Here is a 15,553-nt window from a genome sequence, read left to right as displayed (position 1 = left end):
TACCCAACGCATAGCTTTCTAATAAAAGAACAAAAAGACACGTACAATAAAACATTCGTTATATCGTTAAAAATTAAAAGAAGCCAATGCCATGCAATAGAGTTAAAATGGAATAAAAATGTTTGCAATTTCTATTCTAACTTGTCTTAACTGGCTTCTACTAGACTGTGACGTTCGATAAACATTATGATTTTTTAAACAAACAAACAAACAAGCCATGAGCTCTTTACTCCACATTATGGGAAGTCCAGTCTCTATCGAGTCCAGTAGACATTTTATTTTACGACACCGATGCTGACCCGGATATTTTTAAACCATGTTTCTGATAGTTGCGACGCTACGTCATAACAAGATCATTTTTACTAAACACGCAACAGTTTCCGAGATCTTTACTTCAAACTTTAAACATGTCTTCGATTGCGAGAGCTGTTTTTAAAGTCACTATTGGCTGGCTGGTGGATAAAGGCAGAGATAAGGCAGCGGAGAAGCTGAGAGATGGCGATGTAACGGATCAAAAATTTCGTGCATTGATCGTCCGTGAAATCGACGATATCAAGTCCAAGTTGGATGGATTATCAAGGAAAGATTTGGGAGCAAGTATCAGCTTCTTTGAGGAAGGAATCGAGTTGTTGTATGATTTTTTTTTCAAAGCAAGGTCCAGAAGCGAGCACAGCGCGGCAACAACGCAAGCAGCTTGTGATGAAGCATTTTCTCTCGCCGTACGAATGGCAACGTTGGAGCTTACTGACCTGGAAAAATTAGCCGTGGAGGCGCTTTCCAAGGCAAAGAAGAGATTCAAAGATTCTCGCAGAAAAGCAACAGAGGCCTTTAAAAATGAAGCTCTAGGAACGTCCGACCGAATTCTAGCGATGCAATATCGAGTTATGGCGACAATACTGGAGACAGTAGACAATCCCGAGCATGCATTAGCACCATGTAGAGTGTGCCTTAAAGAACTGAACTCTTTGTCAGCAGTTCAGAAAAATTTTGATGCTCAGCTCAAGAAAGGCCTTAAGGCAGCAATGAGTTTGGTTGGTAAAGATGAACGCAGGAAGATCATTTCCAGTGTCTGTCACGTGAATCGTTTCATCTACGATGTCACGCAAACAGTCGGGAAAGACGTATCTTTCTGGATCTGGCCTGCTGTTGATATCGGAGAAGACAAAGTGGATCCATTGCGTGACGGACGAGTAGCTAAAGTTCTGTGTATACAGGGTATGAAACACTGTTTAGTTACACCATGGTCATTTGGTCAGGAAGGTGAAGAGGAGCACAAGCTAAAGAACCCGACTGGAATCGCTACAAATTCCAGGGGCCAATTCATTGTTGGAGAGTATGAAAACGACGTAAAGATGTTTGATCCTAGTGGTCAGTTCATACAACATTTCAGCGTCCCTAATGATGACTTTGAAACAGAGTTTTATATTCTTGATGTAGCCACAGACAACCAGGACAACATCTATGTACTGGTCAGATACGAGAAGGAGACTGGATCTAAGGGATTGGTTGTTTATGAATTTAGCAACACCGCTGGCCTGTATCACAAGTTTCCTGTGAGGGGAGAGGACTGGGACAGATCCTGGCACAGCAGACTGACAGTCACCAAAGGTCAAGTACTGGTACTGAGAAGGTCTAGTGTAGCTGTGTATGATTCTGATGGATTGTTTGTTCGTTCGTTCGGAGAAGGAACATTGAAGTATGCGAGTGATATCACTGCTGCTAATAATGGCCCTGTTATGGTAGTGGAGTCGTTTCCTCCTTGTGTTGACATATTCAGTGAAGACGGTGTCCATTTGAAGCAGTTTAAACTCCAAGGACGTTATTGGTCTCGAATTGCATTTCACCGGAGTGAACATGTCGTCATCGCTGGTATGGAAGGAGTGCCAGACGACCCTGGTCCCCTGCATGTGGAAATATTTACCAAAGATTGTGACTTTGTGCGCAGCACTCAAATCCATGAAGAACAAATTCGCTTCATTGGTGGAATGACAGTGACCATGAATGGACGAATTGCTGTGGTTCTGGAAGATATCGATCGCAAATGCAAGGTACTTGTTATATAAAACATTAAAAGTAATGCGATGTTATGAGGCTGTAGCTGAACATTTTCTGGTGTATAAAGAAAGGAAATTAGCTACAGAATGCAGGGCCACTTTGGACCACCTCGTTTACATGTGTCAGAACCTTTTAACGAAAGAAGCATAATACAACAGGCACTTTTGTGATTCAATGAGATGTAAATAAGTGGCCCTCCATTTTGTAGTTTACCTAAATTGGAGCTAAAATATAACCATTAGCTAAGGAAAGTACTCTGAATAAATTTTAGCAGCAATGCAATTAATTTCCTTTAGAGACATCACCGCCGGTGTTTTTCTGTCATGCAATTGAAACTGAAGTAAATTTATAGATTTTTTTAATGCATCAGTCAATTACAGCGGTGCCTATCCCCCTCCTGGGCAGTAGCCAGGCATTCTGCTCCTGTCTTAATCCTAGGCATTCAAAATTTTATCTTAATCCTCTTCTCAGACACTTCAAGAATGCAATAAATGTTTTACCCAGTAAATGCTACAATGCATTCTTTTCGATTTTCTTTCGTCCATGAAATTCTGCGCAAGTAATTTTTCCGTCTGTATCAAAACGGATTTTGAAGGTCAGTTTATAGTTTCAGATATGAGTGAAATTTTGAGTTTCCCTGGCAAATTTTCGTATCAAAATGTTGATTATGTAAAATTGACTAACATCCAAATGTAAAAAGGGAAATGTTCAAGTGAGGCGAATTTAACGTAATTATAAAGATGATATATGGAGAAGCATCGCCACGAAAGATTCAGAATTTACTGCTTTTTTTTTGGCTCTTAATCGTGATTTTTTAAATAGTTCCCCTGTAAAATCGAAGGACTGGACAACTGCTTATTTCGAGCAATTCAAAAGTTTGGGGATAAAACCCATCTGCCCGGCCCAGTTAAAGTCAGTACGATTTACTGCGCTGAAAAAATTCACTTGACAACTCCTTTCAAACTAATTCAAGATTAGCAAAAGTTTACCTCTGTAGCAAACTTGTGGGGTACACCTTAACCCTTTGAATACCAAACATTAGCCAAAAAATACCGTTTTTAACCGTTTAGTCAGGTTTTTTTAGCTGCCATGACGCTAAATAAGCCTGAGTTTTGCTAGGAAAGCTTTTTTTTACTAAAGGGAGAGATTTTTCGAGGATTAGGCACAAAATTGAGCAAAATTTCAATTCCGGGCATGCGCATACGCCAAAATTTGGACATTTTACCACCGTTTTTGCACCAAAACTGATAACGTTGTTTTTCGATTTGCGACGTCGGAATGTCGTCGATATCTAAACCTGACCATTGTGCGGAAAGGCCTTGCCTAGTACTACTATCTGCTTATCAAGAATATCTGATGACATTTAAATTGATGACGTCACAAGTGGTACAAAGAGCACGATCATTAAGTGGCCGTATATGGCCACTTGGGCGTCAAAGGGTTAACTCGCACGCTCACAACTCACTTGTACTCAACAAATCCTTGTTTCACTCTCTTCCAGTGTCACAATGTGGCCTATTTTCTGTGTTCTCTCGAAAAAATCTTTTTCACAAATCACTCGTGTCTCCGATTACAATGGTTACGAATCTCGTGATCCTAGCTGTCAGCTTATGAAAAGTCACGCTGTCACAACACTTCCGTTTACCTCGCTTGCAGTTACCTAAAACAAGATGGGAAAAATGTGCGTCCTATAATATCTGCTTAACTAGTAGAAATAAAAAAAGAGAGGAAAACTCTCCATCGCCTCACTTTCCGTGCTACAGTGCACCAACACATGACGACTGTGGGTGTTTTCCATTATGCCAAAGATTCCTGAAATTTTGTTTGGAAGTCAAATGTAAAGGTCCCTTTCGGTTTCTTCCGACCGGAATTTTCGGGATCACCTCTGGAGGTGGTCTACTTTTTGGTCGGACCGGTCCGGCCGAGATTTGCTGTTCCATTTTTGACAAATCGGTTCACTGCCCTACTTCTCTTCACTTATGAAGGGAATTCGGAAAAGGAATAAAAAATGGTAAGAGTGCGATTCCTCTTAGTTGGCCCGGTTTGATCGAAAAATGTTGTTCCATTTTCCTCGTGTATTGGCATAATGGCAGCACCCCGCAGAAATAAATATCCTATTAGGGCATTATGCCCATTTGTGGATTTTTTGGCGGGAATCTTTCGGGGCTCGCAAAAAGAAACTCGCGGCTTGTAGATCGAGGCTCGGGCTCGCAGGCTCACAAAATAGCCTCCCCCAATAGAAACACGGAGAACATTTTTCTATTTCTTATAGTAAATTCCTTGACAAGAAAACAACTTGTCTATTTTGATCATCTATAAAGTAAATTTTCTTTGCTCGCACTATCATTACGTCAACAGCTTGTGCTAGTTCTGTTTCTATCGAGTTTTAGAAACACAATGCTAAACCAATCAGTGTGTGTACTTTCCTTGTACTATTTTCTAAATAATAAAACAAAAAATCAAAATGTTTTTACCCGATGTTGTGACCAAAAATAAACACACATGTGAACAGAACCTATGATTTAGCACATTTTGAGCAGTGTTATTTTCCAGATGAGCCTGGGTGCAGGGTATTTACCTTCTTTCTTGCTCTTCCCCTTATCCTAGGGCATTGCATCTACTTATTTAATTGCCCCTAACCTGGAGAATTTGCCAATTTTTTTCCAAAAATGTAAGTACCAATACTGAAATTGATTGATGCATACATGTAAGAAGAGTTATGTTATAACACAATTACACCAGTATGATTTATTTTAAATACTGTGCAATTTAATGTACACCTAACCCCGAAAATGGCTATTTGCTTAGATGAAACTACTTGTGTCAATCAAAGCATTTCTGGGAAAAAGGTATTGCATTTGGTTGAATCCTGGATTTGCTATGCCCTTTGGAAGTCGTGTTTGAATTGTTACATGACTGTGTGTAGGGAGTCTGGGGTGGGGGATGCTAATGACCTATATCCAGAAAACAAACACAATAGCACCTCAGTCAATCCTCTGACTATTTGCTTAGGACAATGGAAAACAACCTGAGCCTTCCAATATATTTAGGGACTAAACGTCCAAAGTTTGTTGCAAAAAATGTTTTTTCGTCACTGAAGTCAGGGTTATGTTTTGATTAGGAAGACTCTTAACTTTCATCAATCATTACAAGCTTCTTTTATAGCAATTTAAAAAGCTTTGAGAGCTATTTGCTTCAAGCGTCGACGGGGAAGACTTCCTTGTGGACTTAAGCTACGTATCAGGAGTGGAGAGCTGGATGTGAGGTGGGGGTACAGGTAAACTAAAAGTTGTAAAGAAAACTTAAGGGCTGTTTTGATCTTGTGGCGTTTTTCTTTGAGTGGCTCTCTGTTGTAAAATATGACCCTTTTGTAGAAGAGAGCTTTTATAGGTAGTATTTAGTTTATGAAATCAAGGGATATAAGGCTAATGTTATGATTATAGAGAGCTCAACCAAAAACCTAGCTTTGATCGATTGAAATTCGTTTTGTTTAGACCTGTACTTTTTAAGCAGCATGAAGCAACTTGGGGCTAGGTGCACTTTAAACTATTGCTAAACTGTAAGTACTTTCCTAGATTGTTTTTAATAATACCTTTTGTAGACACTCTTATGATTCTTACATTTACCATAAACAAATTAACAATCAGCCTGTCACTTGCCTTGTTTGCCTTCCTGATATCCTGTGATATTAATTATTCAGGTGTCCAGGGTCTCAGAATAGATGGGGTCGGTACAAAACGTGGACCCCTCAATCTGGAACACCTACTGAACCCCCTTGTGGACCCCATCTGGACCCCATCTGGACCCCTTTTGGACCCCCTTCAGGACCCCCTTCTGGACCCCCATCTGGACCCCCTATTTTTTCTTCCAGAAAATATGGGCTCTGATTTAGATAATTAAACTTAGAACATAACACGATAAAGTCTATTTAATCAGTGAGCAAGATGTGAAGAAATTAATAAATTCACGCAGCATTGTGTCTAGAATAATATAATGGCTGCGGCCGCACTATGAGAGTTGACCGGGTTATTCCTAATTAATCAATTACGATTAACTGGGTTACCGAAAAATCGTGAGTGGCCGCTATTTTTGGCAATTCATTGAACTTAAACCGGGTTAACTGTTACCATGGAAATTAATTGAAGAACAAGAAATGTTTTAACGAGTTATGTTAATTTTAAACTACCTTTATGCGTGGTGCAACGTAGGTTTGTGGTCTCTTATCAGTGCCGTGCATTGGCTTTTTCGTGAAACGTGGCAGTTATCACGGTCTGTGTGTGAGATGTTGTTCACTGTGGCACAAACAAGTGCATAATCTTGTACTGAACATGGCGAGTGGTAACAACAGTTTGAAACAGTTGTATTACTGGAGCGGATTTCTAGTTTTTTCCTAATGGTGTCGGGTATCCCATATCAACCTTCACACTTGAACCATGGTCTGAACAGGAAGCGCTCATTCACCTTAGAAGGAGAAATTTTAATCGACCTCCGAAAAGAACACAAGAGTACGTCAAAGGGAAGCGGCAGTTCATTAAAATGGCAAGAAATGCAGACGAATGAATGAATTCGTGAACAATTTTAGGTGAAGTGCATTTTCGAAACATAACAGCTGCGGACCAAGAGCGTTTCACAGTTTCTAGATGCCATAATTCACGCTGCTCGATAAAGATGCTCCAAACCAAGTGTTTCTTTTTGTCATAAATGAAAAAATACGCAAAGTTCTTAGTGAAAGGACTCGATGTTCCTTCGGGTATAAAAGTCATGCATGGTAGGATTCCAGTCAAATTCAAGGAACATTCATTCGACGGCAGTGGAGAACACTCTGACGTCCACACAAAATCAACACTATGTTCGAAAGAACTGCCTTGAAAATTCATGTATAGTTAGCCTGCGAACAGGCTCCCGGCGAGGACGGAAAAAATATCGGCGAACGCGAAACAGAAGAATTCGGAGAGCAAAGTGATTGGGGTGGGGACAGGGGAGCCTGTAGACTTTGTTTTTGATGTGCCTATCCGCCCTTGGTGATAAGCCTGTAACAAATCAGTCAATGAGGTAATTAGACCTGTCAAGAAGCTACATTTTCGGTACTTGCAAACAGTTCTAATCGAGCTAATTAAATAGCCGGGCCGGGCATCATAATATAGAGTGCAAGTAAGCAACATGTTCACGGAATATTTCAAACACTTTGTCCCTCCAGAGCCAATACGTAGAGAGCTTAAAACATATTTTGCAATACTGAAATGAGCCTAAAGAAATTATAAGCACATGATAGAGGTGTCAAACTCTGCGAAGCGACGAGCAGATAACAGCGGAAAGTCCGGAGACCATGCCTTTGACCTCTAAAAAAATTGCTATAGCACCCCCAAACGGCTCCACTCCACTAGCTTCTACTTAAAATTCCTCCTCGTAACAGAGCATAAAGTACCCTTCAGAATCACTTGTGAAATAACGAGGGGTCGAGAGACCGAAACTTAAAAGAGAACGGCAAATGCACTATTGTAACGAACCGTTGGAGTCGTATAATTTTACAAAGATCTGTCAAATATTCATCTCAAAGATGTAAACAGTCAGCGATTTAACCAATCATATCATGATGCCGGGAGCTGGTATCATAGAACGGCGGCATCAATAGAATGTCTACAGGCTCCCTCGCTTCGTTCGGGCTCACCCGGAGCCTGTTCGCAGGTTAATGTATAGTGCGCATGAGAAGGAAGAGAGACTGGCTTAGCTGTGAATGTAAAGAAACTGAAGGACACGAAAACAAAGAAAAAGAATCAAGAAAATAAAAGACTGTAGTTCTCAAAGTCTGTCGTTTTGTTGGTTTATCCACGTCATCACGTCAATTGAGGTTACCAACTTCATAATCTATTTCAATGTGGCCACTCATAAAATATAACCCTGTTGTTTCGTCATAACCAACCTTTAACCGAGTTAAGTTATTTGAAAATTTTAACCAGGTTTCTAAAAAATAAACTTAGTCAACTGCGGTTCACAACGCTGCGTGAATTCATTATTTCTTCACATTTTGCCCACTGATTAAATAAAGCCCGTATTTTCCAGAAGAGAAAATAGGGGGTCCAGAGGGGGTCCAAATGGGGGTCCAGAAGGGGTCCAGATGGGGGTCCAGATGGGGGTCCAGAAGGGGTTAAGATGGGGTTCCAGGGGGTCCAAATGGGGGTCCAGAAGGGGTCCAGGTGGGGTCCAAAAGGGGGTCCAGTAGGGGGTCCAGATTGAGGGGTCCATGTTTTGTACCGACTCTTGCACAAGGTTTGCAAGAGTTATTATTTTTTTTTTTGTGAAGTCTTGGAGATAGGAGCATTCATGGAGCTGTTTACAGTAATGATTTGGTTAATTTGACAAGTTTTTTTGGTTGCTATGTACAGCAAGAAAGAAACTAGGAATTTATTATGTGCATACGATGTTACATCGGTAATGGTAAGATAGCTAAATAGTAAGCCATAAAACGTTTGACTGAACAAACTACAGTAATCTGACACGTCTCCAGATTAATGTAGATACCATCATATTTTTTTCTTTGATGCATTCTTTGATAAAACCCACACTGTGATTGGTGTGACACGTGCACATGCATAACTCCCTCACTCACCAATCACATTTAATATCCTGGGAACAATAGCCGATAACTTGTCAGCTCTAATTGAATTTACTCCCATATAGGTGTTAAGTTACTATTTGTAACTGAAGATAGCAAACATCTCCTGGGAAAGAGTGGTGACGATTCGTCAGCTCTAATTGAATTTACTCCCTTGTGAAAAACAAGAGTGTCAAATTACCCTTTGTAACTAAAAAATAAAAATATCTCGTTATATTTGTATGCAACAAGAATAAAACAATCGTCACCTGCACTTACTATTGTAAACGTTAGAACTGTTTCAAATCTTAATAGTCTCGTCTCCTCTAAAACATGTCCTAAGAACTAGAAGCGACGATTCGTGACCTCTAATTGAATGTACTCCTTGTGAAAAACAAAAGTATTAAGTTACCTGTGTAACTAAAAATAAAAATATCTCGCTGCATTTGCATACTACTAACTCACGAACTGTTTCAAACCTCAAGGTTCATCTCGTTTGTAACTAAAATCCTCAGTCTAACCCACAGAAATTGTCGAAGTAAGCCCAATATATGAATACTTCCTCCTCTTTTATAGAAGAATAAATATGGCCGTTCTAAACTGTGTCGGGACAGGAGCCATAATCGGGGACGGAGACCGTAAGCGCGCGCCATTTCTAGTATTGGGGTTGTCCCCATGATATGGGGCAATAATTCTATTTTCAGAACAAATTGCGCCTTCGCGTGCAACACACGCGCGTACATGCTGCGAGGATTTTTGTGGATGTCGCACGGGGGAAATGGCATCCGAAATTCCCGCAATTTTTCATGTTTTTGGCCCACAACTCAACGCGTTTACGTCTGTTGGAATTTTGCTTAAGTATTTTCGTCGTAAGCTGCTCCAGTTTGAGTGAAGTAAGACAGTGTCGAATTTAGGTATGTTCCCCTTTAAGCTTATATATATCGCTTATATATATCGCTTTTACATGAGCTGTACATTACTCCACTTTAAATTTCACATATGTTGAAGATTAACAGCTTTTCCATTACACAGCAAAAAACTAGCTGGAAACATTTAGATATAGCAGAGCTTCAAGACTTCATAGTTTCCTAGTTCCTCTTGCCACACGCTTGCGAGGAATTCGCCAGTCTATCGCGACCGAAAAGTAAAACAAAATAATTGCTAGTTGGAGTTTCGCCTGAATTGTAAGCAACGCTTGATGTTCCATCAAGGCCCAATAACTTTACGTCCGTAGATACTGCTCAGTTTTATTCGTGTAAAAACCCAGTAAATTATCTGTTGTCGATGAATGAGAGCGCCCGCCGATGCGTGTTTTGTACGGTCAGTAAACATGACAAATTGTACTTCCGCCGCACTTTCGTGTGGAAGCGTACATCGAACTCAAACAATAACTCTATAGTTTTCAAATATGTTTAAGATTGATATATGTTCGAGAACACATTGAAAGCTAGACTGAAAATATGTGAATAAAGCAGAAATAATCAGCAAAGTTACGATGACGCTTTCTTCAATCAACTTCGAATAACGATTTCGATTTTGTTGATCGAGTTATCAAAACTCCTTGTTTATTTTCATTTTCGCAGTGTAAAACTTCACTATGCTTATGTTGAAGAAACACACATGGTGTTAGTAGCCTTTTTTGCGTTCGTGAAATTTGTTACAGCATCTCAGTACAAAAGATAACGAAAGAAATCTTTGTCAAGATTTGTTGACAATTGAAAACACCGACTCGGATTTGAAAGTGCACGGGCTGCACTATGCAAATGAGCTGATTCTACGCGTCACTGAGACTTTCCTTTCAAAAACTTTTGCAAACTCACCAAACAAGCGGAAACAATAAGAAACCATCAAAACAGGTTTTGGTTATGATTAACCATCGTCTGAGAAACTCACAAATTAACTCGATACCAGAGGAGAGAGTTTTCTTGCTACATTCTTAAGTCAGAACAAACGCAAAAACATACGCGTAAGCTTACAACTAGCGCGAGCAGATCTTACTATTCATTCCCAGCGCGAGATTGAAGTCTTGTTTTCGACCCTGAAAAACCCACCTTTTCAGTTAGCTCAGAGCATAAAACTAGATGTAAGCGACCTGGTTCGTATTCCCTGCCTTATTCCCTGCCATCGCTATGAAAAATACGCAAGATAATCTCTCAACTCTCACCATTTGATCACGCAACGTGACAACGTCCACGCGAGAGCCCCTGTCATGTGCGTGGATCCACGCGGATATAAGACGTCAAGATGGCGCAATTTGTTCTAAAAATAGCAAAATTGTCCCATATCATAGGTGCGCGCGGACCGCTGACCGAAATTTCCGGAATCTTTAGCATAATGGAAAACACTCTTTGTTTCGATATTCTTATAACAATAACATTACGTCATATTTAGCACATGCGCAATGCGCGGTTGGCAAAAGATATGGCGTCTTCTGAGGTCAAAGGGCTCTCTGAATATTTTACAGCCCTTGACCCCGTTGCAAAGTCACGCTACGAAGCTAACCCAACTTACAAAGGACGCAGCAATAAATAAATAAATAAATAAATAAATAAACAAACAAACAAATAAATAAATAAATAAATAAATATACATTTATATAGCGCCATTTTCCACTAATTGTCCATGGCGCTTTACAATACTTTAAAATTAAAATCCTAAGTTTAAAATCCAAAAATTAAAATCCTAATCCTTTAAAAAACCTAGATCCTAAAAGTTAAAATCCTAAGAATTAAATACACTATATAATACAATTAGGCTACAAATAAAAAGTAAAAACTACAAATCAAATGCACGCTTAAAAAGATAAGTCTTAAGATTAGCCTTAAAAACTGCCTCTGATGATGAAAGTCTGATCTGGAAGGGTAGTTTGTTCCAGAACCTTGGTGCCGCCACGGAAAAAGCCCCTTCACCGTACGTGTTAAGATTTGCTCGAGGCTCATCAAGCAACCTGTTGTTTGAAGATCTTAGTGTGCGACCAGAAATGTTAAATCGAAGTAGGTCTCTAATGTAATCAGGGGCCAGTCCATGAAGCCAGCAATGAAGAAATAATGCTTCCAGATCCTTACGCATTGAAAGAACGGGACAATGATCCCCTTTCCTGGCCTGATCTGACGTTCGGTGATATACACATATTTAATAGACACACCAGGCTGTAGGATTCCACGTGCGAATTTTTATTTTAGCTTGCCATTTATGTATGCATATTAGGACTATTTAAACGCTATGGTTTCCTAGCGCGCCAATCTTTTCAACGTTTTCTCTAGCTTCAAGTTAATATTGTTGCGGAATCTATACTCCACCTAGCTTCACCGTCATCGCTACAGTCAGGAAACATTTGTAAGTCTTTATATTCAGTCCTGTATTTTTCATATCGCTCGGCTCTTCTTCACATGTATTTTTACTTATTTTTCTAGTCGAACCTCGCTCGCTCTGTCTTTCAATTCTCAACGGGCTCCTCGAGTCTCTTCAACAGGGCGTGAGTTCGAAATCTCTAGACGTAGCATCAACAAGAACTGTAAGCTACACAGGCATCTACACGAGGTAGTCTTTGAAGGCGTACAAGTCGCTAGAAGCGTATGAATTTTTTCTAAGCGGCCATGTGAAACTTCTCCGGTTTCACACTATTGATGAAGATGTACCGTTCTGTTTCATTAAAGGAAAAGTTATTCCACCTCAGCGTTCAAACGATAAACCACATGTACACGAGGCATGGGTTTGTCTTCGAAAGAAGGAAGCCACTGTTCATTGTGCACATTGCACCTGCATGGCTGGGTAAGTTATTTCATATTGACAGATGCGCCTTTACCACTCCTCCGGAGGTCCAAAAATGGTAGCTTCTTTCTTTCTCACTCTACAGATTAGGGGAAGTGTGCAGCCACGTGGCTGCAGTGCTTTTTAAAGTGGAAGCATCAGTGAAACTGCGCCTAACAAAATCATCCTGCAGTAGCGTGGCTTTTCAGTGGAATCGCACATTCAGAGAGAAGGTATCCAATAGTTTATCATCTCCATTAAATATTACGATCATTTATCATGATTGTTATTGTTGCAATTTGTATGGTAAATTCTCGGCTAGGAAATGGTGACATGTACTAGAAAGAAATGCCAAGAGGTTTTGGGATGAAAAGTTGTGCTTTCAAAAACACAAAAGAAAGGAAGAAGAAAAAAGAAAAATAGAGACTCCATGAACCAATTATTAAATTAGTGAATGGTCAGTGACTGTTGAAGAAAAAACCACTGACCCCAATAGATGGCAAGATAGTTAGAGCTCACTGCCCTTGTACCCAGATTTCCAATGCCCGAGACTCCCACCCCATTTGCAGTTTTCCAGTAATGATATTTCACAGAAGTCCGGAAGATAATTTGTAAAAAATAAATTAATGGAGAAGATGTAAATTCACATCAACTATGATGTGCAGCACACTACTAGTCAAAGAAGGGTATGCATATTTTTCTTGACTGGAATAAACAGTGAGCTAAATATTAAATTTTATGAAATGATGGAGTAACAGTTTCACCTTTCCTGTTTTTTTGGGGGGGTCTTATCAGCTAAATCCCAAAGCTGTTGCTCAGTTCAAGAAGTTGTTGAAACAAAATCGTCACAGGGAAGTGTAGTCAGTCTCATATCAGCCTAATACAGCTCATCCTGACATTAATGAGTTGAAAAGCCTTCAGACAGCTTGTCCCAGAACTGCATTTTTTTACACTGATTCCGAAACTGGACCCAGAAGATAGTAGTGCATCAGAGGATGAGAATGAGGTAAATTATATTCCAGAGCCAATGACGTCACTGCATCAAGAGAAGTATTCATCTCTTTCAGGGGAAGAGCTTCAAGTCAAGAGCAAGGAAATACTGTTAACACTCTCCAGAATAACACAAGATCAAATTGTAGAACTAGAAAAGCTGACCAGGGACCAGGCCATTTGCCCTCTCTGGTTTGAACATCGAAGAGGAAGGATAACTGGCAGCATAGCTCATGAATTGTTCAGAAGGAAAGCAACCACCCCTCCAGAAAATATGTTGAGAAAAATTATGGGATATGACTTAAGGATCTAAGCAAAGTAAAGCCAGTAAAATGGGGAACTGACAATGAAGACAAAGCAAGGGATCTCTATGTCACGATTAAATCAGAGGAACATGCGGGTTTTGCATGCAGACACTCAGGTTTTCTAATTGATGAGAACAGGCCATACATTGGAGCATCCGCTGATGGCGTAGCAACATGTAATTGCTGCAAGCCAAGAGTTCTAGAAATTTTGTATCCATACAAATACAAGGATGTTGATCCCATGGAGGCAGCAAGGATTGACTCTAAGTTCTGCTTAGACAGGGATGGAAATCTCAAGACAACTCATCAATACTACACCCAGTTGCAGCTGGAAGATACACGTTAACCACCTGTTCGGTGTTGAAGTTGGTGACTTGTGTGTGTGCACAAACAAGTGCATCCATATTGTGGAACACATCAAGTATGATAAGGACTATGGAGAACAACTCCTAGGAAAATGTGAATCTTTTTTCCATAGCTATCTCTTGCCAAAGATATTAACAAGGAGTTTGAACGGAATTGATAATGAATGTGAAATAGATGAGGAAGGCAGTGCTCAACCTCTATTTTGTATTTGCAATGAGCCAGAATTTGGGAAAATGATTGAATGCGACAATGTGTCATGTGACATTGGTTGGTTCCACTTTTCATGTGTTGGTGTTCGTAGAAAACCCAGAGCTGAATGGTATTGTCCAGAGTGCAAAAGTGATGAATAAGTTCACTGCAAATTTTGGAACATTTCGATGCCTACAGGGTCATTCAAAAATGACATTATGCCTAGTATAGAACTTTTGAACCTGACTGGAGTGATCAGCATTAAATTTCTTGTGACAATGTTAATCCAGAATGAAAGAAGTAGTTACCAGATGTACGTAAGGGATATGTGTGAGACAAGTGTCAATGACTTGCATGATGACTGCAAGGCTTATAGGGTAATGCATAATTATTACGTACTTAAGAACCTTCAAGAAATTTTAAATTCAGGGGAGAACTTTTAAAATTAACATAGCACCATGTCTTCAAAGCATTTACAGTTTATAATCTGTTCAAAACTGTTAGACCAAATGCTTCACTTTATCGACATTTTCTCAATGCAAATACAACAAATAACAAATGTTAACAACAAACAATCTTGAAGAGTAACAACAACAATCCATCAACAGAGGCTGTCATGGAATCTGGTGACTGATAATTTAGCAATAAGTAATGCCTTCTGTTAATAAGTTAACTTTTCTTGAACACAATAATATTACTTAAAGGTAGAAAAGTGATGCAAAACAAACCCAGAAAAGTTAGAAGACAGTCTGGTTCAGATGTTGACGGAAACAGGGGAGGGGTGGGTGCCACTTTCCTTACCTCCTGTGAGGGTTAATTAGGGAGGGCTTACTGTAGAGGGCCGCCTTATTATAACTGTTCAGATTACTATAGAAAAGCTTTGGAACCTAGAGTTAATTTCAAATGTGGTAATTTTTTATCCTTCCCGTAAGGTGGTGGGTAGTTTAGGACCTTTTGGTAAGATTTTGACATTTAAAAAATTTACTTTTACATTCTCTCATACCTTGTACAATGGAGGAACCAAGCCTGTCTTTTTCATCACAGAGACCATCTTTTTGACAAAGTCATTGAATGCACTGATGACTACTTAACTAATTTTGGCTGTAAATTGCTTATTGCCGCTGTTATCATAATATGATCTGCATGAGGTACCAGAGAGAGGTAAGATTCCTGCTAGTAGTTAACGTTTGAAGTTCTTTATTCTCTCCATCATTCTCTCAAAATGAATCCTAACTCTGGCAAGTCTACGAGACATTTCCACTTGTCTCATGCTTAGCTGTTTCTTGCCTTTCGTGAAGCTTGGGAT

The 15,553-nt window shown here is 39.7% G+C and overlaps 2 protein-coding genes across 8 annotated transcripts; both read left to right on the top strand.

Moving 5' to 3' along the window:
• Positions 1–335: 335 nt before the first annotated feature.
• LOC110040169 (uncharacterized) lies at positions 336–12,352 on the top strand. 7 transcript variants are annotated; one of them, XR_016206002.1, is made up of 3 exons: positions 352–2,048; positions 5,550–5,614; positions 12,304–12,352. XR_016206002.1 is itself a non-coding variant. In XM_020745363.2 (2 exons), exons 1-2 carry the CDS (start codon positions 408–410, stop codon positions 4,741–4,743), a joined length of 1,722 nt encoding a protein of 573 aa, XP_020601022.2. In that variant the 5' UTR covers positions 336–407; the 3' UTR covers positions 4,744–5,704. The 7 variants fall into 7 exon arrangements, 2 of the variants coding, with proteins under 2 accessions (XP_020601022.2, XP_089140840.1); XR_016206001.1 differs by lacking the exon at positions 12,304–12,352 and adding an exon at positions 8,734–11,327; XR_016206000.1 differs by lacking the exon at positions 12,304–12,352 and adding an exon at positions 8,734–11,327 and having other exon boundaries at positions 4,663–5,614.
• Positions 11,069–15,144, top strand: LOC149115157 (uncharacterized). The gene is made up of 3 exons (XM_089285647.1): positions 11,069–11,083; positions 12,192–12,419; positions 13,971–15,144. Exons 1-3 carry the CDS (start codon positions 11,069–11,071, stop codon positions 14,406–14,408), a joined length of 681 nt encoding a protein of 226 aa, XP_089141773.1. The 3' UTR covers positions 14,409–15,144.
• The last annotated feature ends 409 nt before the right edge of the window (positions 15,145–15,553 follow it).

Source organism: Orbicella faveolata, unplaced genomic scaffold (assembly GCF_042242905.1).
Source record: "Orbicella faveolata isolate gen_17 unplaced genomic scaffold, um_ofav_v1 contig_13, whole genome shotgun sequence".
Taxonomy (NCBI): Eukaryota; Metazoa; Cnidaria; class Anthozoa; order Scleractinia; family Merulinidae; genus Orbicella; species Orbicella faveolata.
Note: the sequence above shows the minus strand (reverse complement) of the source record. Positions and strands in the feature narration are given on the sequence as shown.

Bases quoted from the DNA above. Each gene is read 5' to 3' on its own strand.
- LOC110040169 (XM_020745363.2), top strand. From the start codon at position 408: ATGTCTTCGATTGCGAGAGCTGTTTTTAAAGTCACTATTGGCTGGCTG. The intron at 2,049-4,662 runs GTACTTGTTATA...CCCTTATCCTAG, and splicing joins ATATCGATCGCAAATGCAAG to GGCATTGCATCTACTTATTT.
- LOC149115157 (XM_089285647.1), top strand. The intron at 12,420-13,970 runs TAAGTTATTTCA...AGTTCTGCTTAG, and splicing joins ATTGCACCTGCATGGCTGGG to ACAGGGATGGAAATCTCAAG.